General features: G+C 38.2%; 1 protein-coding gene across 4 annotated transcripts in view; it reads left to right on the top strand.

Moving 5' to 3' along the window:
- The window catches only part of LOC106872261 (cyclic nucleotide-gated channel beta-3), an 846,337-nt gene that overhangs the window by 693,268 nt on the left and 129,526 nt on the right, over nucleotides 1-23,543 (top strand). For all 4 annotated transcript variants that reach the window (XM_089354856.1, XM_089354849.1, XM_052968620.2 and 1 more), the window contains one exon: nucleotides 16,433-16,593. In XM_089354856.1, coding sequence (XP_089210982.1) covers nucleotides 16,433-16,593 — 161 coding nt within the window. The remainder of the gene's footprint in view (nucleotides 1-16,432; nucleotides 16,594-23,543) is intronic.

The raw sequence follows: 23,543 nt of genomic DNA, 5'->3' as shown, positions 1-23,543 counted from the left end.
GCTAAAAAGTGGTTATCACACATAGCAATTGTTATTAAAACTCTAATCAGTCCTCTCAAAACACTGAGAACTAGCCAAAATCTACCCTAAAAGAACACCAAAATAATGTAAACAAACCACTGCCACCATCACTGAACTCTCTATATTTTCACATGTAACTGATTCGATAGAGATGACTGTGGAATATATACAACTTAAGAACATTTTGAAATCAATTCATAAACAATCATTCCAGTTTTTCTATGCTGTCATAGAGTGACAGGCTATTCTTAATGAGATTAAAGAAAAAGCCAACTATTTTTACGTTAAAAGTTGTTAATGTTGTTGGAGATCACATGGAATCATGTGATGTTAATTACTGGACAATTAATACATTTCATATACACAACTGCTCTTATTCTGAAAGAACAACTTGGAGAAACCTACAGTGCACATGATAATGAAATTACTAAATGGAAGAGGAACAGATGAAAAACAAAACTTGGAGAAAACATCAACAATATGTGCTGCCATATTGGATAGTTAACCACAATTATGAAATGTAAGGGGAATAATAAGTTCATACCTTGCTAATTATATCTTCTGCAGAAAATAGCAAAACTCTACAACAACTCTTCAAGCCAAACTCTTCAGGAAATGCTAATTACTTTAAAACACAAACTCCAGATGCTGGGCTAAAAACTTTACCATTATTGAAAACTCATCACACCTCCATCTCTCATTGTTCACCCATCTATCGCTCGTCTATATATCACTATGTCTTCTTTTCACACTAACTGTACTAAGCTGCCAATGTGTTTAAGGATAGCAGTGACTCCTTCCTCCTTGCTATACTATGTTTCCAGTATAACTAGGGAGTCATCTTCCTAACACTCAACTCCTTCTTCTGGAAAATGGATACCTTAGTCTTGCCAGTGACATGGCAACATCTCTAGTGCACATGCTATGATAAAATGTACTCAGTACACTCTGTAAAATGGTTGATGTTGGAAAAGGCTTCCAACCATAGAAACCAAGCCAAAAACGAGATATATGAGTGAAGTGTTATCTTCCCACCTGTCAAAGAGAGCAATAACTCTAAATAAGAACTGTCACAGACTATGACAATCTATCCAATCTATGCCAGCATGGAAAGCAGGTATAAAGCAATGATCATGATAATTGTATATATACTGGCATATATATTAGCATATATATATATATGTGTGTGTGTGTGTGTGTGTGTGCGTGTGCAGACATACACACACACACACACACACACACACACACACACACACACAAGTTAGTGTTTGTATGTGGAGGATTCACAGGATCCTTAAAAACTATACAGACTCAAGAAATTGATTCTTTCAAATGCTTTGGTGGCTCATTAGAAGTATTAGATAATTTCTGCAATTATTAGTGGTGGGGAAATGCATGGAGAGTGTGATAGCTAGAATAAGAATTGGATGGAGGAAATTCAAAGGACTGTTTGTTACTTCTGATGGCTTTGAAAGGTTTCTTTCTCTGAGTGAGAGGAAGATTATATGTTGCATGTATACAAACAGTGATTCTGCATGGTAGTGAGACGTGGGCCTGAATGCAGAGGACATGCAAAGGTTAGAGAGGAATGAGGCTAGTATGCTCTACTGGATGTGTAACATAAGTGTACATGTTCACCAGAGTGCTAGTGCTTTGAGAGAGAAGTTAGGCATAAGAGGAACTAGTTGTTGCATACAAGAGAGAAGACTGCACTGGTTTGGTCATGTAGTGTAGATGGATGCTGACAGTTCCATAAAGAAATGTCAATCTCTCAAAGTAAATAGAACATATGGAAGTGGAAAGACCCAGAAAAACATGGGATGAAGTGCTGAAAAGTGATCTCAAGATGCTGAACCTTTCAGGCAAGATGACAAAGGACTGAGATTCCTGGCACTTTGCTGTACTTAAGAAAACCTGTGCTCCACAGCAGAACTGTTAAGACCAAACACACCCCCACTCCCAGTGGTGAAGATTGACCTGCAAGAGTCTTGTGCTGCTGCCACAAAGAAATCACCCATGTGGTGCCATGCAAAAGCGCCAATGCAGTACCATGTAAAAGTACCCATGCAGTGTCACATAAAAACATTTGTGTGATGCCACATAAAAGCACTCAGCACACTCTATAAAGGGATTGGCATTTGGAAGGGCATCCAGCCATAGAAACCATGCCAAATTGGACTGGAATCTGGTGCAGCTCTCCAGCTTGCTAGCTCTGGTCAAACCATCCAATCCATGCCAGCATGAACAATGGACAGTAAATCATGATGATATATATTTATTTATAAATTAAAATTTTCAGAAAAATTTCTTGGTACAGTCACAGTATTTGCAAAAAATTTCTTTCTATTAAAAATTATTAATTACATAGAATTCTTTTTGAAAACGATGCAAATTAACTCAGAGTCTATGGGGAAAAAAGGTTTAGCGTAAGCTCTTGTCACTGATTTCAGCTTTTCAAACTCACATATGCATACATATAAACATCATGACCATAATGAGAGAGAGAGAAAAACATATACACACATACACACACACTTATATGTGTGTTAAGATTTGAGTTGTTATAGTTTTACGCAGATGACAGCAATTAGGAATCAATATGCATTCCCTTTCACTTGTACACTGTTCTCTTCTCTGAGATTCTGGATGGGGTGACGGCTCATGTTGGTCAGTTTTGGGCCACATGCTCAGGGCAGATGAGGAAGTATTTCATGGATATGGGGACTGACTGGGAAACTGCTTGGAATGTTGAATGCCTACACAACTGCCCTTCCCCACCAGCTTTGTTTCCCCATAACTTTCAGAAATATGGATATTTATAAATGAGATTTTGTACACGTACCTTCCATGTGATGCAGATTGTGATTGTATTGGAATTTGATGTGGAAAAAAGGAGGAAAATTGGTGGGTGTGCACACATACATACTGACATACATCACATAAATTTTTTTTCCAAATTTCAAGTTTCATTTTGTAGATAAATCTTAAAATTAGTTCTCTTTCGGAATGTTGCATCTTGAAGTACACATAAAACAATAAATATTAGGGTTGAAATATTGGGTTGAAAAACCCTTTTGGATAGAAAAAGTCAAAGGCTGCCTTTAAATTTTTCTGTCCAAAACGGTTTTCAAACAATATTTACATGCTACTGTTTATAACTTTGTGTGCTTCAAAATCCACTGTAAAAAAAATAAAAATTAAAACATTTCACATTCTCTTGAAAGTTTATAAATTAAAATTAGTAATCCATACAGAAGCTTATGTGGAAACTCGAGCCAGGATAATGGTTTTTAATTTAGGTACAAATTTTTGAAAGGAGAGGGAATAGTAAGTTACATTGCCTCCTCTACCTTCCCAATTCTTGACTGATACATTATTTTATCAACCCCAGACGGATGAAAAACAAAGTTGTCTTCTGTGGGTTTATATTCAGAACATATAAAAACCAAGTGAAATTACCACAAGGCACTTTACTAATGCTCTAACAATTCTTCCACTTCACCACCTTAACTCCAGCCATAATAACGCATATATGCAAAACTGAGGCACAGCCTCCAGATCCAATTTATTAGTGGGACAGTGAAAATTTCTAAGACATTCCAAAGATTTTCCATCTGAGATTCTTTTGATGAAAATATGCATACACTTGGTTGTGTGCATCTACAAGGACACATGTCTGAAAGTAATGATTCACACACACACACACACACACACACACACACACACACACGCGTGCACACACGCAAGCACTAAAGAGACATTCGCACAAAACATAAATCCAAGTGCATACACCTACATATGTGCACTTATTTGAAAACCTTGGAAATTTTGTTTACTCAAAAAGTCTTGTTGCTTTGTTAGAAACCAGTTTGAACTCTGTTAAGAAGTTAAATCTCAAAAAAAATCATGAGCATGCATACATATATGCATTCAGAATGAGAGACGGGGGGGGGGGGCAGACAGACAGATGTGTGTGTGTATGTGTGTGTTTGCATAATTCTTAATGATGTGAACATTTTACTTTAAAGTCTCTTTTTGATTTATTAATTAGTTGAAAGAGAAAGATTTAAATATTTAATCTTAATGTACTTTTAATGCACTGCATTAATCACCAGTGTTGATTAAATACCACTAACCAAAGAAAATGAATGCTTCAATCTTCTGCACCATCAGTATAAAGAAAAGTCAAGTGAAGTGTATTTATCACACGTTCAACAGTCTGATTTGACCTTCTCATACCTACACCTAAGTAAGATTATATAAATCTATAAAAATATATTAGTTTTTTGGGTTTTTTTTATATATATGTCATACACAGTTTTAAGAGTGAAATTCTTAATATTGTAAAAGGAGGAAAAGGGGGAGTTAAATGATGATGAACATTATTAGTGCAGGCAGGGCTGTCTGGTAAAGAAGTTTGTTTTGTAGCTAGTATAATCCCAAGTTCAGTCTCCCTGTGCAGCACATTGGGCAAGTGTCTTCTCTCTTGCTCTCAGAGGAACAAAAATTTGTAAATGAAATTTGGCAATTTGACAGAAAAAAAATTTGTGAAAGCCTGTGTGTGTGTGTTTTATTGTTTATAATCAGTAGGTTACAAAGGCAAAGAGTTTCATGACATATATATTACAGATTTAACGTTTTAGCAAAGAAATTCTGCTGTATGTGTATAATACAAACATGGAATGCCAAGTGTTTATGAAAATACCTTTTGATATTTCAATCCATATATGTTACCTCCTTTACAGTCAAATTACTTTATCTTTCATCCATTAAATCAAATAAGTATCAGGCAAATTACTGACATCACTATAAGTCTTTAACACTCTTGAAACATGGTGTCTTAGCATGGCCACAGCCCAGTCAAAGAAAACCAATAAAAAAATATTTAGGCGCAGGAGTGGCCGTGTGGGAAGTAGCATGCTTACGAACCACATGGTTCCAGGTTCAGTCCCACAGCATAGCACCTTGTGTAAGTGTCTTCTACTATAGCCTCGGGCCTACCAAAGCCTTGTGAGTGGATTTGGCAGATGGAAACTGAAAGAAGCCCGTCGTATATATATATATGTGTGTGTGTGTTTGTGTGTCTGTGCTTGTCCCCTCAACATCGCTTGACAACCGATGCTGGTGTGTTTACGTCTCCGTAATTTAGCGGTTCAGCAAAAGAGACCAATAGAATAAGTACTAGGCTTCCAAAGAATAAGTCCTGGGGTCGATTTGCTCGACTAAAGGCGGTGCTCCAGCATGGCTGCAGTCAAATGACTGAAACAAGTAAAAGAGTAAAAGAGTATTGTATATCTGATTCATCTAGAAGTAAAATGATGGAATAGATAAAATTTGGGGCCACCTACTCTTGGCACTTAAGTTCAGATAGGATTCTGGTATTTCCTTGTATTTCTAGATAAAGTATTTTACACTACACTGCTTCAGTTCAATATTAGGAATTGATGCAGACCAATCTGAAAATACTCAGTGTCAGACTAGAATACATTTGTTGACTCGTCCTTTCCATTAGATATAGACTCTAGCTCTGATTTGGGCTGTTTAAAATGGCTGGAATAAGCAACAGTGGAACTAAATTAATCCACCAATAAAAAAATATTTAGGCGCAGGAGTGGCCGTGTGGGAAGTAGCATGCTTACGAACCACATGGTTCCAGGTTCAGTCCCACAGCGTAGCACCTTGTGTAAGTGTCTTCTACTATAGCCTCGGGCCGGCCAAAGCCTTGTGAGTGGATTTGGCAGATGGAAACTGAAAGAAGCCCGTCATATATATATATGTGTGTGTGTTTGTGTGTCTGTGCTTGTCCCCTCAACATCGCTTGACAACCGATGCTGGTGTGTTTACGTCTCCGTAATTTAGCGGTTCAGCAAAAGAGACCAATAGAATAAGTACTAGGCTTCCAAAGAATAAGTCCTGTATTGGTCTCAAATGATTTTCATGATGTAACACAATTTCCTTTCTAGAGACCACTCAAACAGCTGACTTACTCAAGGTTCATTTCTAAGATATAGAAGCACTTGTGCAGTGTCCTATAAAAGCACCCATGTAATGCCACATGGAAGCGCTCATGCAGTGCCATGTAAAAGCACCAAGCACACTCTGTGAAGTGTTTGGAGTTGAGAAGGGCATCCAGCTGTAGAAACCATACCAAATCAGACTGGAGCTTGGTTGCAGCTCTCCAGCTTGCTAACTCTGGTCAAACCATCCAACCCATACCAGCATGGAAAAGGGACATTAAATGATGATGATGATGAATGTAATAATTTGTGTGGTTAGAAGTTTGCTTCCCAGGCACACAATACTGGGTTCAATCCCACTGCATGGCACCTTGGACAATTGTCATCTACAATAGCCTCAAGCCAACCAATGCTTTGTGAGTGGATGTGGTTAACGGAAGCTGAAAGAAGCCTGTTGTATGTGTGTGTGTTTGTCCACTATTTGGCAACTGGTGTTGGTGTGTTTACGTCCCTATAACTCTTTAGGAAAAGAGATTGATAGAGTAAGTACCAGGCTTTAAAAAATAAGTATGTGGGTCGATTCATCTGACTAAAATTTTTCAAGGCAGTGCCCCAACATGGCTACCATCTAATGACTGAAACAAGTAAAAGATAAAAGATATGATTTTCTTACATAAAGAAATAAATATATTCAATAAATATGAATATATGATACAGATACACTAGAAATAAACCAAAAACTATGATATATCATAACTTCAGAAGGCCTGAAATTTGGGGGTTGGGGACTAGTGAATTACATTGGCTCCAATATTTCACTGGTACTTAATTTATCAACTCCAAAAGAATGAAAGGCAAAGTCAATCTTGGCAGAATTTGAACTTAGAATGTAAAGATGGATGAAACACTACTAAGCATTTTGCCCAGCATGCTACTGATTCTGCCAGTTTGCTACCTTACTGTGATATGTCATAATAAAATCTATTATAGTTGTCCAAGCAAAGCTACCAATATAAAAGCTAACTAGAAAAACATGCACAAACTAATGAATTTCAAATGCAATAAATTACAAAATAAAACTTTAATTAAAGTTCATTTAATAGTCATTAAATCACTCTTTATATGTGTACTGGATCGATAGGCCTTTGCCACTAACTCTTATGGTAACATGATCTATGCAAGAGCAGTGGCAAACAGAGTGTGACACATGTGCCAACTTATTAACAGAGTGACAAGGAGAATTCTATGATGTATTAAAAGAAATTTTTAACCTAAAAAGAGAAGAAACAAACAAAATAAATACAAAAGAAGAAGTAGTAGTAGTAGTAGTAGTAGTAGTTTCTAATTGAAATACAGTTGAAACTAATAGAATAAGGATGTTAAACTCTCATGACTGGTCAATGTAAAATATTATGTATGGGAGGAAAAGAAAAAGAAAATATAGAAAGTTTCTAACAATGCAGAAAGTTCTACAAAAACTTTTATATTTCAGATGCAAAGGCCTATCCTCAGAAGGAAGCAGTCCAAGAAATGACTAGTTACACCAATTTTGTTATTTTATTTAAACCAGTGGTTCTCAACCATTTTTTACTTGTGGACTTCTTCGATTACTACTCTATTCTGGTGGACCTCCAAAGCCATTCAATGTGTAAAAACTAGTTTTATAGACATTCCTTTGTTTTTTGCACAATAACTTTTGTAATTTGAACTCTGTGAAACATCAGAGAAAGAAACCTAGCTCTTTCTTGCAATAAATACATTTAAAGCAAAATTTTTTCATGGACTCTTAAAATACTACTGTGGATCCCCAATTTACTATTTTGCTTGCATCATCATCATCATCATCATCGTTTAACGTCCGCTTTCCATGCTAGCATGGGTTGGACGATTTGACTGAGGACTGGTGAAACCGGATGGCAACACCAGGCTCCAGTCTGATTTGGCAGAGTTTCTACAGCTGGATGCCCTTCCTAACGCCAACCACTCAGAGAGTGTAGTGGGTGCTTTTACGTGTCACCCGCACGAAAACGGCCACGCTCGAAATGGTGTCTTTTATGTGCCACCCGCACAAGCCAGTCCAGGGGCACTGGCAACGATCTCGCTCGAAAATCCTACAGGAGCCAGTCAGGCGGTACTGGCAACGGCCACGCTCAAAATGGTGCATCTCATGTGCCACCCGCACAAGAACCAGTCCAGGGGCACTGGCAACGATCTTACTTGGCTTGCCGGGTCTTCTCACGCACAGCCCATTTCCAAAGGTCTCGGTCCGTAGTCATCGCCTCGGTGAGGCCCAATGTACGAAGGTCTTGCCTCACCACCTCAGCCCAGGTCTTCCTGGGCCTACCTCTTCCACGGGTTCCCTCAACTGTTAGGGTGTGGCACTTTTTCACGCAGCTATCCTCCTCCATTCTCACCACATGTCCATACCAGCGCAATCGTCTCTCTTGCACGCCACAACTGATGCTTCTAATGTTCAGCTTTTCTCTCAAGATACTTACACTCTGACGGGTATTCACATTGACATTACACATCCAACGGAGCATACTGGCTTCATTCCTTGCGAGCTTACGTATGTCCTCAGCAGTTACAGCCCATGTTTCACTGCCATGTAGCATGGTTGTTCGTACGCATGCGTCATACAGTCTGCCTTTTACTCTGAGTGAGAGTCCCTTTGTCGCCAGCAGGGGTAAGAGCTCTCTAAACTTTGCCCAGGCTATTCTTATTCTAGCAGCTACACTTTCAGCGCACCCACCCCCACTACTAACTTGGTCGCCCAGATAGCGGAAGCTATCGACTACCTCTAGTTTTTTCACCCTGGAATGAGATAGAAGTTGTTTCCTGTTTGTTTGCAGTCTTTATTGCACCTGAACATCTGCCACAAACAAAAACTAACTTGCTAGTTAACCTGCCTTTGATGTTGCTGCACCTCTTATGTGTCCATAGCTTGCACCGGGTACATCTTATAGAGTTACTACCTACTCCTTTTCTACATACTGAGCAGGGCCATCTACCTGAAGGGGTTTGTGTTTTATCTACCTTCCTACTTATTAGGATTTTGGTTTTAGCTAGGTTGACTCTAAGGCCCTTCAATTCTAGACCTTGCTTCCACACCTGAAACTTCTCCTCTAGTTCTGATAGTGACTCCGCAATTAGGGCAAGGTCATCAGCATAGAGGAGCTCCCAGGGGCAACCTGTCTTGAACTCCTCTGTGATTGCCTGGAGGACTATGGTAAATAATAGGGGGCTGAGGACGGAACCTTGGTGGACCCCTACCTCTACCCGGAATTCATTGCTGTACTCATTTCCAACCCTCACCTTACTGGCCGCATCTCTGTACATGGCTCGCACAGCTCTCACTAGCCATTCTTCTATCCCAAGTTTCCTCATTGACCACCAGATAAGGGATCGGGGGACCCTGTCAAAGGCTTTCTCCATGTCAACGAAAGCCAGGTACAGAGGTTTATCCTTGGCTAGGTATTTCTCTTGCAACTGTCTCACTAGAAATAAGGCATCAGTAGTGCTTTTACCTGGCACGAACCCAAACTGCATCTCATCTAAATTGATTCGCTCCCTAATTAGTTGGGCTATGACCCTCTCTGTAACTTTCATAACCTGATCTAACAGCTTGATGCCTCTGTAATTATTTGTATCTAAAGCGTCCCCTTTACCTTTGTAGCAGTTGACTATGATGCTGCTACACCAGTCATAGGGTATGACTCCTTCGTGTATCACCTGGTTCGTAATACGGGTGACTAGGCTATAGCCAACACTGCCAGATATTTTGAGCATCTCTGCAGTGATTCCTGATGGGCCGGGGGCTTTCCCGGTCTTCATACTCTTAATTGCTTTATCTACCCTGGTACTATCAACTCGGATAGCTGGTCCCTCTATTGGGTCGACATAAGGCAGGCTCTCTTTCTCCCATTCATTCTCTTTATTAAGCAATCTATCGTAGTGGCATCTCCAGACCTCTTTCTTTGCATCCTCATTTAATGCAAGCGTACCATCATCCATGCGAACACATTTCTCTCCTACAACATCACTATTCTCTCTCCTACACTGTCTTGCAACCCGAAATACCTCGAGTCTTTGGTCCTCACGGCGCAGAACATTGGCAAATCTTTCCTTATCTGCTTCCCCTCTGGCTAAATAAACCTGTCGCCTAGCCTCCCTTCTGGCACATTGGTACAATTCCCTGCTACCACCGTTCTTCCAGTCCTTCCAAGCTTGTTTCTTTTGTCTAATAGCCCTGTCTACCTCCTTGTTCCACCACCACGTTACTCTGGGTTGGGAGGGGACCTTACACCACCCACAAATCTGGTCGGTGGCTTTCAACAGGTTGTCCCGCAGAAATCTCCAATTGTCTTCCACGTTGTATGATGCTATATCCCCTTCTATTTCGTTAAATGCTTCAAGTAACTTGTCTCTAAGTCTCTGTCCGTTTGCAGGGTCTTTAAGCTTCCACACCCTTCTTCTCCAAGCCTGTCTAATTCTGGGCACCCATTTTGCCTTGATCCCAAAGTCGCTAACTACTAATCTATGTTGTGGGGTACATTCTTCGCCAGGGTAGGTTTTGGCATTTATAAGCCGCCCTCTTTCCCTATTTCTGGCGAGGATGTAGTCGATTTGGCTAGAGTGTCTGCCGGAGCGGTAGGTGACTAGGTGACTGGCAGGTTTCCTGAAGTTGGTATTGCAGACCATAAGATTGGTTGCATCACAGAACTCCAGCAGTCTGGTTCCCTCCTCGTTGCGGGAACCGAAGCCATAGCCTCCATGTATGCCATGGAAGCCCCCAGCACGACGTCCGACATGACCGTTGAAGTCTCCAGCCACAAAGAGAAGGTCCCTGTCACTCGTCGACGAGGTAGTTTGCAAGAGGGTGTCATAGAATTGGTCTTTCAGACCATCTGGTAGCCCAGGTTGAGGTGCATAGGCTGAGATGACAGTAGCTAATCTATGATGAAGCACTAGTCTGATCTTAAGTACTCTGTCACTTACTCTAACGACCTCGATTACCTTATCCACCCATTTCTCCGCTAGAAGTATTCCTACGCCCCCGACCCCGTCAGTGTTCCCTGCCCAGAAAATCTTGTACCTGTGTTCTTTGCCTGTGAGGAACCTTGCAGAACCTCCTCTCCATCTTACTTCCTGGATGCAGCACATATCTACGCATCTCCGTTCAAGCATCTCAACAATTTCACCAGATCTACCTTTCAGCGTGCCGACGTTGAGAGTGCCAATCCTAACAGTATGGGTGTTGGGGGTGTGGGCCTGTAGCCTGGGAAGAGGAAAAGCAGTGTCGTGTACCTGAAAAGAAAACTTGCAATTGGAAGAATTCATAAGCAAAACATTACCTACAACCTGCAAACATTTCTCAACCTTAATGCGCTACCCAAAGGTAGGGGAGAGGATGGCCAAGGCCACTAGATGGGTTCCGGGAGACAGCCGAGGTTGACAGGATGACAAAGGGATGAACTTCCGGTGGAGGGGTGGGATGACAGAGGAATGAACTTCCGGTGGAGGGGGTGGGATGACAGAGGAATGAACTTCCGGTGGAGGGGGCGGGATGACAGAGAAATGAACTTCCGGTGGAGGGGGTGGGATGACAGAGGAATGAACTTCCGGTGGAGGGGGTGGGATGACAGAGGAATGAACTTCCGGTGGAGGGGGTGGGATGACAGAGGAATGAACTTCCGGTGGAGGGGTGGGATGACAGAGGAATGAACTTCCGGTGGAGGGGGTGGGATGACAGAGGAATGAACTTCCGGTGGAGGGGGTGGGATGGCAGAGGAATGAACTTCCGGTGGAGGGGGTGGGATGACAGAGGAATGAACTTCCGGTGGAGGGGGTGGGATGACAGAGGAATGAACTTCCGGTGGGAGGGGGTGGGATGACAGAGGAATGAACTTCCGGTGGAGGGGGTGGGATGACAGAGGAATGAACTTCCGGTGGAGGGGGTGGGATGACAGAGGAATGAACTTCCGGTGGAGGGGGTGGGATGACAGAGGGATGAACTTCCGGTGGAGGGGGTGGGAGGGCGGGTTACCGCCAGCGAGTAGAGAGGGCTCTTAATTGTAGATTTTAAATATTTGAGAGACAACAATGCATAAATCGTAATTTTTTAAAAGAGCAATGAATTCTGGGTGATTAGAATATAACGTAGCATGAATTTAGGAAGCTTAGAAAATGAATAAGCATGAATTTAAGACAACAACTGAATTCAATTGAATTTCATGGAGAGAAACAAGATAAATAATAAGGGACAAAAAACTAAAGCGCAAGGTATTGAGATGTTTGAGGCCGTAAATAAATAAAAATCTCTATCTTATCTGCATCTTGGGTATTTCGTCGTAGTACGTCAGCGAGATAATTTAGAATGGGTTTCTCATTTATATATAGCCAGAACCTGAAGACCTTAAAGGAAAAACTACGAAGGGGAGAGAGAGAGGATGGAGGGGTAGACAGAGGCATGGCGGGAGAAAAGATCATCATCATCATCATCATATATATATATAAAGAGAGAGAGAGAGAGAGAGAGAGGGGGGACCAGTCAAGCAGCACATCACGCTGTAATTCTTGGGCTGAGAAATCAACACTTAAAAGCCATAATTTTAAGGAGCGATAAGAATTTTTGAATAAAGGAAAATGGGTAGTGGTGGTGGGTAGGTACCGCCAGCGAGTAGAGAGGGCTCTTAATTGTAGATTTTAAATATTTGAGAGACAACAATGCGTCTTACATTGATCCCCAGGGGTCATATGGACCCCAGTTTAGAACCACTGATTTAAACAGTTTAAATAAAATAATGAAATCAGTGTAATTAGACATTTTTTGGACTGCTTCTTTCTGAGGATGGGCCTTTGCACCTGAAATATAAAGGTTTTTGTAAAACTTTCTGCATTGTTAGAAGCTTTCTATATTTCCCTTTTCTTTTTCTACTTATGTACTACAATGTTTCATGAAAACTACAATGCTTGCTCTTATTCGGTATAGTTTACTACACTAAACAGTTGGGAATTACTGAGAAAAAATTAAGTTTATTTGTTTATTTGCTATTACTAAAAAAGGATAACCTTACATTAAAACTAACTTTTTAAAGCCTGTATGGGAAACAATGTCATTTTAACCTTTGATATTCATTGAAACAGAGCCACTTCATCAATTCTTGTGTTTATGTATCATATCATTCATTTAATGGAAATCAGTGGCATGTTTTACTCAAGAGACGAAATGTTGCAATAAGTGATGATGTTGATGACAATGATGTAAAAGAAAGATTTATATTGCACACTTAACAGTTCTGTTTAACAAAACACAATGTGTGTTTCTAGAGTTTTGTATATTTACAGAAGATGTTAAAAGCATATTATTTTGGAAATATCAGCCAGAATTCATGATAATTAAAGTTTCTGGCTTCCACTTGAAACCTGAGACAGTCAAATGTATTTTGACAGCTAGTATCAGTATGTTCCATATTTGGGGGACTGCAGTATTCTATACATTGTTTTCAGGACCATTATTGATCGGTTCTTGACAAAATTCAAATTAGTTTCTGAGAATATATTGAAAGAGATCAGTGAAGTAAGAATTAGAGAAAGATTGTTTTAGTGTATACACACATTTATTGATAATCAATGTGTACTGATCAATGTAAAGGATGCCTGTCTATTGAAGGGGATCTTGGAAGCTTTTGAATTCGATGCTGTTTTGAGGATACTGAATTGTTAATAATTGAAACTATGATCAAGTTAACGTGACCTTGGTCTGATCAGTGGCATTTTTTTTTTTTCTGATATATTTAATGTTATACAGAGTATAGTTGAGCGATTATCAACTTGGTTGATATGATATTTGAAAGTCGTTTCTTTTTAATGAAATAGCAAGATTTGTATGTTCAACTTTCTAATAGAAAAATACTTGTATCACATTACTACACTTTCATTGATTTACGAAGGGTATTTCAGCATGTTTAGCATGGGGTGTTATTGTCTATATTGAGGCAATATAACATTAGTCTATGAATAATATATGTTATAGTCATTATATGTACCTGAAAAAATTCTGGTTGGGGTTGGAAACTCTCCAAGTAACAACAGTTGGTGGTAGACAGGGGTGTGTTCTTTCATAAAAAAAACTTTTAGAAACACAAAACATGTTTCTAAAATATATGATGCTAGAAGCCCTAAGTCTTTTGGAGAAAATCTTAATGAAGTAGAGATGTCAGTAATCTCCATTTGACAATGATATTGATGTAACAGAAGAAAATGAAAAAGAATATTTCAATGCAAACTGCAGGAAAATATGGAAATAATTGCTTAAAAAAAGAAAATAATAGTAACTAATACACTTGAGAAGAAAATAGTCAATCTAATCGAAATAGCATAGGAAATGCTTAAACAAGTTGATAAATTTAAATATTTCAGAAAAGATCAAAGAAGCCAAATGCTGGATTGCATCAACTACAGCATCTTCAGTAAAATTAGACCCTGTCTTGAAGAATAAAAAATTGCAATAACCACAAAAATTCATTTAAGAGCCATAATAATTTTAACTGCACATTATGGATGTTAGATGTTGAAAGTGAGAAAAAGATCATGACCTTTGAAATGGAATGTTATAGTAAGATACTTCACATTCCATATACAGAACATCAAACAAACAAGATTGTTAGGAAAGAAATTCTTGGAAAGTCTGTGAACCAAGAAACTCTTCTATCAGTTGTCAAAAGGCAGAAAATGGAGTGGTTTGGTCATGTAACACATGACACCGTATTCTAGTGAATATGGTTTGTGCACAAACAAACTCCCAGTAAAAGGATAGGAAAATCACAAAGAAGGTAGCTTAGCAACATCAAGGAATGGATAGAAAGAGAGATGAAAGAAAGCGTAAGGTTGAAGGACAAAAAAGGAAGATGGAGAGAGGAGGTTGTGTCTCTTGTAATATACCTACAGACTTCTTAGGCTATGGATTTTGATTGATTGATATATATAAATGTAAAATATCTTTAATTTTGTTGTTTGTGTATTGCAGTAGAGTAGAAATCCATTTACATCTTCCCAAAAAATAAAGAAAGATGAATGCCTTATCCATAGATGCTTTTGATTATAGGTCTTCTTGAGCAGAATTTACCTAAGGCTAAACAATAACATCTATTTTTTTAAAAACTAAAAAGTCTGCAAAAACAAACTGTACATAAATAATCATTCAGATCAAGAAAATATAAAATAAACCAGCCATGAAATGAAAAATGCCTTACCAGAAATAAAAATTAAATGAAAACCAGTTAAAAGCTTTGTATTTAGGTCAAACTTTCCATTTTAGTTCCTTAGCTTTTAGTTTCTCTTTACAAAAGAAAGCCATTTCAGTGATATTATACATCTATGTAATTTCTGTATATTTAGATATTATAGCAAAAGAAGAAAAATGGCTGCTAAAAATAAATTCATTTCGTTAATTAGTGGATGTGAACAAAATGTTTGCAATCAAACAATTTTCTTAAGAATTATTTAAGTTTTTTTCTTTTTTTTTTTTCAATGTCATATATCAAATGATCAAATGCCAATTTATGCTGATATATTTTATCAAGTAGTTTACTGTTTATTCAAACTTGGTTTTAAAATGTATAACAAGGAGATACAGATACGCTTAAGCTTTTACTGTTTAAGACAGCAATATCTACTAAAGAAAATATGAATGAAATATTAGACATTTTGAAGAACTGGGATATGTAGAAAATGCAAAGAAGGAACATCAAATATACAATTTTAGAATGTGAAACTTTCTGGTAATTACTTTAAACTAATCTGTGAGGATGACCACACAAGGGAAATATTGGTTTGTACAGCGTCAAATAATACCAGAAAAGAGTGTCATTTAGTGTCTAAATTTAGTAAATAACCAAGCTGTTTTCTAATTACATGTTAAATTGTTGGATAGTGTTATAACTACTACAGTTACAACCACCACCATAATACAAATGTAGAAGAGCTTTATTCTAAAGAATAGAAAATATTTCTAGATGAATGTATTCCTTCAAAGCACCAAAACAAGATGAGAAGAAAGAAAATGATTATTGAAATTTGGATTCTATCAATGAACTGTTGTACAGTTTGTATCAAATTAATCATATAATTAAAATCCTTCTGGAAATTATTGCCTTCTTTCATATCCTACTATAAAAGAAAGAAGTAAGCTACAACTGGTTTCCTAATTTTTCTAATATAAATTCGTTATTTATTAATAATTTTGTATATAATTCTTTTCATATATTTTATTTTTCCATTACCATTTTAATTTTCCACACTGTTGTATACATGTATGAAGATCTACTCTGTTATGTATACTTGTATATGTGTGTATATATCAATAAGTGTATATTTATCTAGAAAGACAATTTTCCAGTTTTCCATAGTTAAACAAAGGTTTTCTAAGTCTAATTTTTTTTTATCTTTGACAGGGATGAATCTTTCAATTTGTCAAATGTTAGTCGGACCTTGAGTGAACAGATGCATGAATTGGTGCGTGCCTTTTCAAGTCGCACGCAAAGAGTGAAAGAAAAGACAACTCAGCCTCCCACACCAACATCATCATCACTCTCCAGTCTTGAGGTCCAGTCAGGTCAGTATTATATCTCATTATATCAACAGTTACTTAAAATAGTTATTCCATGTTGAATGCATGACAACTGGAATTAAAAGCAAAAGATATTTACTGTCTTGATTTCATTCCTTGATAGTTTATTTATGTAAAGGTAAAGTGTAGTTCTGGGGATAAAACTATCAACATACTGACTACTGTGATTAAACTTACAAGGGTGTTTTGTTCTGTGACTGAGCATGACATTTATTTCCAGTTGTTCGAATTTACCTTGCTAGAGAACAAGAACTTAGCCTCATCAGAAAGTTACCAACAATAAACTAGCCTCTTATTCACAGATCAATATATCTCATTCATTAAATGCTACAAAAGTAGACATGAGTGCCACTACAACAAACTCTTGGGATTTATCAAAGTATTTACCTTGTGTTACTGGCTTCCACATTGAAGATGACAGATTTATAAAAACAAAAATGCTCTCATCCACACTTTATTATCTTTGCCATTCATGATTATTTGTAACTGATATTTTTCTATTTCTGAAGCATTCTTGTTAATAAATGTTAAAGATATATTTGAATTTTTGAAATAATTTTATTCCAAGAGATTTCAATTGATTTCCAACTTATAAACCAACAATGGTAATAGTGGTAAATTATTGAGGTTTAACATAGGCACAAAGTCTCAAATCTGGAAAGAGGTTATACTAGATTTAATTGATTTAGTACTTGACTGGTACTTATATTATTGACCTCCTGAAGAATGAAAATAAAGTTGGACTGTCAGGATTTGACTGTAGAATGTAAAGAGACATAACTAAATACTAGAAGGCATTTTGTCCAATACTCTATCATTTTTGCCAACTTTGATTCCCATAACCCATCAAATTGTTGGGACATGACTGAAAGTATTGTTTTCACGAGGTATATCTAGTGCAAGTCAGTTTGGTGGAGCCCATTCGACACAGGGCTATACTGATGGTAAGATTTAGACATAGCATTGCAAATTAGTGAAACAGTAGTCAATTACATAATGCTTCCAACACTTATAACTCTAAGCTGCACATCCCTACAATAAGCTATTTGAGTTCTAAATGTTCCAGATATTGATGTAGTACACTCTAATAAATCCTTTTTTCTGACAGTCTAGCTTATCAGCCTACCCAACTGGCTGACATTTTTCTGTCTTAGACAGCTGTAAATTACTACTCTTCATCAGGAAATATATTTAAAGTGAGTGATTTCTCAAAACAACTTCAATCTGTCATGAATGGTTATGTTAAACCTATCCATTAAGGAACCAACTTTCTAAAATCCCTATTGATGTCTAATAAATCTCAAAATTATGTGGTAACAATATTTCTCCCAACTCAGCTAATAATGAGTCAGTTATTCTTACTTGTTCATAGTTCCCTCTAGAAATATGATCCACCGTGGAAGTGCAGTAATAGCATCCAGATCTCAAATTGTACCTTAACAACACTCTAATCTAGTAATGGCTACATTAGGGCTGGAAAAAAAGCAAGATAGTTGTGGCTGAAACACTTTGACCAAGGGTTATCTGAAGCACAACAACAATAAATATAGAAATGCTGAAATACTGAGAGGTAGAAAGGTTTGACTACTTTGTTATTGGTCACTCAATTCTACATGGTTTTCTAAAAGGTTATAGTTGTTATTTAGATTGTTGCACTTTAAATGGGTTTTGCACATAATACCTGTATAACCTTTATATTCATATATCAAGAATCATTTGAAAATGGCACCTTACAACTTGTACTTCATTAACCCTTCTGATACCAACCTGTTCAAGACTGCCTTGGTTCTAAGATATAAGCTGTGTTTTTAATTTGTAAATGACCATGCAAAGAGAGGTGACGAGAATGGCTCCTTAGTACATCATACAGTCGATACAATAAATATGAAAAGAATAAATGCGTATAAGTGCCAGAAGGAAAAGAGAGACACAACCGGGTAGAATGTTTAAGAGATTTTATTGATAGGTTAACATGTGTGTCTGTGGTGCATCCTGTATACATAATAGACAGGCCATCATGAGAACAAAGTGTGTGTGTGCATAGGCATGGATGTATGCATGTGCGTTAAGTACAGAGCATTGAAAGAGTCTATAATGTGAAGTTAGAAGAATGTTCAGACACAAGGATGATAAATACCATTCAACAATAGTTGAAATGCTGTATCAAGAAGTTGTGGCTGTAATGCAGAACCAGTTGAGGTACATGTCGTATGTGAAGTTGTGGCTACGATGCTGCTGCCGGTCACTTGGTACAGGAGTTCTCGCAGGTTGTATTTGCTGTTAACCATGGTGAAGTAATTCACGAACAGTGTTGTGTTGGAACCTGTGCAAGTGTTGCTGGTTGCTGTGTACGTAGAGAGATGATGTTGACGTTAGGACAAATGATGGAGATGGAGGTCATCGAATGTTGTTGGACGAAGTTGATGAGTCTCCATGTGGCTGCTGTTGTGTTGTCGCTGGAACTAGCTATGTCCTGTGTGGTCAGTGGCTAGACCTTAAAAGGTCTGGGACCAATGACCCCGAGATGTGGAGAAGCTGGAGTTTTTATAGGGAGCAGTCGGCTCAAACTGGGGTTTAGAACAGACTGTCTCACGTGACCTTATTTGAAGGCTGCAACTGGTTGGGTTGCATATTGGCGCACAACAGAGCAAGAGACAAATTGTGCCAATACCAACCAATCGGAGTAGTGGACACAACAGGGTCCAAAAGTGCGGCCGAAGGCTAGCTGTTATCTACTACGTCCGTAATTATGTATATATAACAGAGAGAGAGGAATTTCCCTCAAGTGTACAATTTAGCCAGTGAGCATTTCAGAGTGTTAAGCTTGATTTACCCAGTTGTTTAGTGCAGGCTTTGGATAATAAGATACAGTTATTATGATATGAGGAGGAGAGTAGGTAAATTTGAAAAGAGGTATTACATAGCTTTTTGCAGAGAAGCAAAAAACTGTTGAGGTAGCAATAGATGAGAAAAAAGGAGAAGAAACAATGCACCAGTATATTAGTGGTTGTCACATGCTGGCAAATGAACTGCCAATCAACTGAATAGGCTTCTTTTCTTTTTTTTTTCTGTTTCTTATTATGCAGTTTTGTAATTAGTCTAAGATGTTGTTTAGTCTCAAATCAGCCTACATTGACTGAGCCTATTACAAAAAACATCTTCATCTGTTTGGAATATCTGAGATTATATTATCTAGAGTGTCCTTCCTGTTTAAGATTTAAAGAATATTTGATTCTTGATTTGAAGGACTTGATAATACTATTCAGTTTGAAGGATATTTGGCTCCTATTTCTAGTAAATTGAACAATCTCATAGGAACTCTTTCAATGGCTCATACAGAATCTCTGCCAGTTGTTTGCGAAGTAGTAGCAGTGCTAACCATGTAAGCAATCTTGTGATGCGGACTACACTTAAATTTTACTGAAGCAGCAGCTGATTAGAGTTGAAGTATGTTTTGGTTCTAAAGATGAGAAGAAAGATGAGAAGCAGATGGTGCCTATAAGCAAATAACTTTGTTAGACTAATTTTGTACCAGTCACAATTTTAAGTTGATGTTGAGTATAATGACATTCTGTCCTAGAAAGTCATTAATCACTAGAATGTAATGTAGAAGAGCAGATCTCTAGTGGATCTAACTCTACGGAAATTACTAAAGGTTATTGAAAAGAGACAGTACCTCAAGATGATAAAAGAAGTGGTGATTTGATGCTAGCTCAGAAGCACACTGTTTGAAAATAATTGCAATAACACCATCAATACTGGTCACCTTGTTATATTACAGTAACCAGAGAAGTTTTCTTACTCAGCAATTCTATGCACATTGTAATGAAGGAGGTTGGATAGAAAAGCAAATCAAGAGCAGTTTTGTTATGTGAATGCAGTGTAGAATTGGAGGCAAAGTATCCAAAAAACATAGTTGCTTTATCAAATGGATCTCATTGTAGTTGAGATAGTTATGAGGATTCAGCAAAGTTATGAGAATGCATGACATATAATGCACAAAGGGATCCTTTTGAACACCGGTTCCACTTGGGGATGATAAGAAACTTACTCTAGATGTACATTTTCATATGAACCACTGGGATTGTGAGGGATATGAAGGAACTTATTGAGAAGGGTAGCCATTCACTTAACCATCTTGACTGTGTCATAGGGAAGAACACCTGATGTTAATGGTGATCAGGATAGAATTTGCTGAAAGGATGGGGGAGGGGATTATGTATAATGATGTGGAGTAATATGCTTCGTTTAAGGAGTGACCAAATAAATTTAATAAAAGCAAACTCTGATGACAGGTAAAAAAACTGGTTTTAGATGTGAAAAAGAGGTAACGTTTGTTTAATGATCTATCTTTAATCTACTACTACTACTACCACAAGCCCTATACTGGAGCTACAATTCTACTCTTGTAGTTACTACTACTACTACTGCTAGTCTAATAGCTGGTGGATGTATTAGAATATTCATGTGATCAAATCTCAAGCTCATTGATATGATGAAACTGCAATTATTTCTTCACTGTGTTGATGTTACTGCTGGCACTGCTGTTGTTACTACTACTACTAATACTGCCATTTTGCTCTCTTGTACTCAGAAAAAGTAAATAATTGCTTATTGCAAATGTCTGAAAGCTGACTGTTTTAACATTTCAGCTCTACTTTAGATTCCATTCAGTTTATTGCATATTAAATACCAAATAAAAAAACAAAAATTATTTCTGCCTCATGCTTAGACTCATTTGAATGATTTCTTCTCTACAGCAATCTTTTGTAAAAGGCTTCTCTGTTAAAGATAAGAAAAAGGTAATAACCAACAGTGTTTAAATGTGTGCATAGGTGCGATTGTGAAGTGCTTATGTGCACATGTGTGTTCTTGTCAATACTAACATTTAAAGATTAGTTTTTAAATGTTTAAATGCTAAATATAGTTTAAAAACACATAAGCGCACAATATAGAGAGTTGTAGATGGCTGATTTAATAGGATTCTGAAAATCTATAAAGTATGAAGAGTTTGTAGTTGTCACTGGTGCTGCACTGTACGCTTTGTCTGGCAATAATATACTGTGTCTCAGTTCACCTGATTGTAAGTGGTACTACAAAGAAATGTAGTTGAAAACCAAAACTAGGGAAAGTACTAAACTTGATGAATGTTTCATTGGCTTGCATTCTTGAGTTCAACTACATCCACAAATATGGTTAGAAGAAGCATTGTTTCCAAAATTACCTCATCTATATAACTGGGCAGACATAGCTATCAAGTTAAGCCTTTTTTTTTTTTTTTGCTTAATAACCGTGTAGTTCAAGGTTTGATCCCACTTTGTGGCACTTTTGTAAAATATCTTCCACTACCACCATCTTAAGTTGACCAAACCTTGTAAGTTATTTTGGGAAAATGAAAACTATTTGAAAATTTATTGTGGTTTTAAGTTCTACTCAAGTTCTTGATACCCTGGGCAAGTGTCTTTTACTCTAGCCTCACTTTGACAAATGCCTTGTCAATGAAATTTGTAGATGGAAACTGTGGAAACTGTATGGAAGCTTATCATGTATGCATATATATATATATATATATATAAGAGTATGAAGACCGGGAAAGCCCCCGGCCCATCAGGAATCACTGCAGAGATGCTCAAAATATCTGGCAGTGTTGGCTATAGCCTAGTCACCCGTATTACGAACCAGGTGATACACGAAGGAGTCATACCCTATGACTGGTGTAGCAGCATCATAGTCAACTGCTACAAAGGTAAAGGGGACGCTTTAGATACAAATAATTACAGAGGCATCAAGCTGTTAGATCAGGTTATGAAAGTTACAGAGAGGGTCATAGCCCAACTAATTAGGGAGCGAATCAATTTAGATGAGATGCAGTTTGGGTTCGTGCCAGGTAAAAGCACTACTGATGCCTTATTTCTAGTGAGACAGTTGCAGGAGAAATACCTAGCTAAGGATAAACCTCTGTACCTGGCTTTCGTTGACATGGAGAAAGCCTTTGACAGGTTCCCCCGATCCCTTATCTGGTGGTCAATGAGGAAACTTGGGATAGAAGAATGGTTAGTGAGAGCTGTGCGAGCCATGTACAGAGATGCTGCCAGTAAGGTGAGGGTTGGAAATGAGTACAGCAATGAATTCCGGGTAGAGGTAGGGGTCCACCAAGGTTCCGTCCTCAGCCCCCTATTATTTACCATAGTCCTCCAGGCAATCACAGAGGAGTTCAAGACAGGTTGCCCCTGGGAGCTCCTCTATGCTGATGACCTTGCCCTAATTGCGGAGTCACTATCAGAACTAGAGGAGAAGTTTCAGGTGTGGAAGCAAGGTCTAGAATTGAAGGGCCTTAGAGTCAACCTAGCTAAAACCAAAATCCTAATAAGTAGGAAGGTAGATAAAACACAAACCCCTTCAGGTAGATGGCCCTGCTCAGTATGTAGAAAAGGAGTAGGTAGTAACTCTATAAGATGTACCCGGTGCAAGCTATGGACACATAAGAGGTGCAGCAACATCAAAGGCAGGTTAACTAGCAAGTTAGTTTTTGTTTGTGGCAGATGTTCAGGTGCAATAAAGACTGCAAACAAACAGGAAACAACTTCTATCTCATTCCAGGGTGAAAAACTAGAGGTAGTCGATAGCTTCCGCTATCTGGGCGACCAAGTGAGTAGTGGGGGTGGGTGCGCTGAAAGTGTAGCTGCTAGAATAAGAATAGCCTGGGCAAAGTTTAGAGAGCTCTTACCCCTGCTGGCGACAAAGGGACTCTCACTCAGAGTAAAAGGCAGACTGTATGACGCATGCGTACGAACAACCATGCTACATGGCAGTGAAACATGGGCTGTAACTGCTGAGGACATACGTAAGCTCGCAAGGAATGAAGCCAGTATGCTCCGTTGGATGTGTAATGTCAATGTGAATACCCGTCAGAGTGTAAGTATCTTGAGAGAAAA

Source organism: Octopus bimaculoides, chromosome 1 (genome assembly GCF_046866305.1).
Source record: "Octopus bimaculoides isolate indiv1 chromosome 1, ASM4686630v1, whole genome shotgun sequence".
NCBI lineage: Eukaryota > Metazoa > Mollusca > Cephalopoda > Octopoda > Octopodidae > Octopus > Octopus bimaculoides.
Note: the sequence above shows the minus strand (reverse complement) of the source record. Positions and strands in the feature narration are given on the sequence as shown.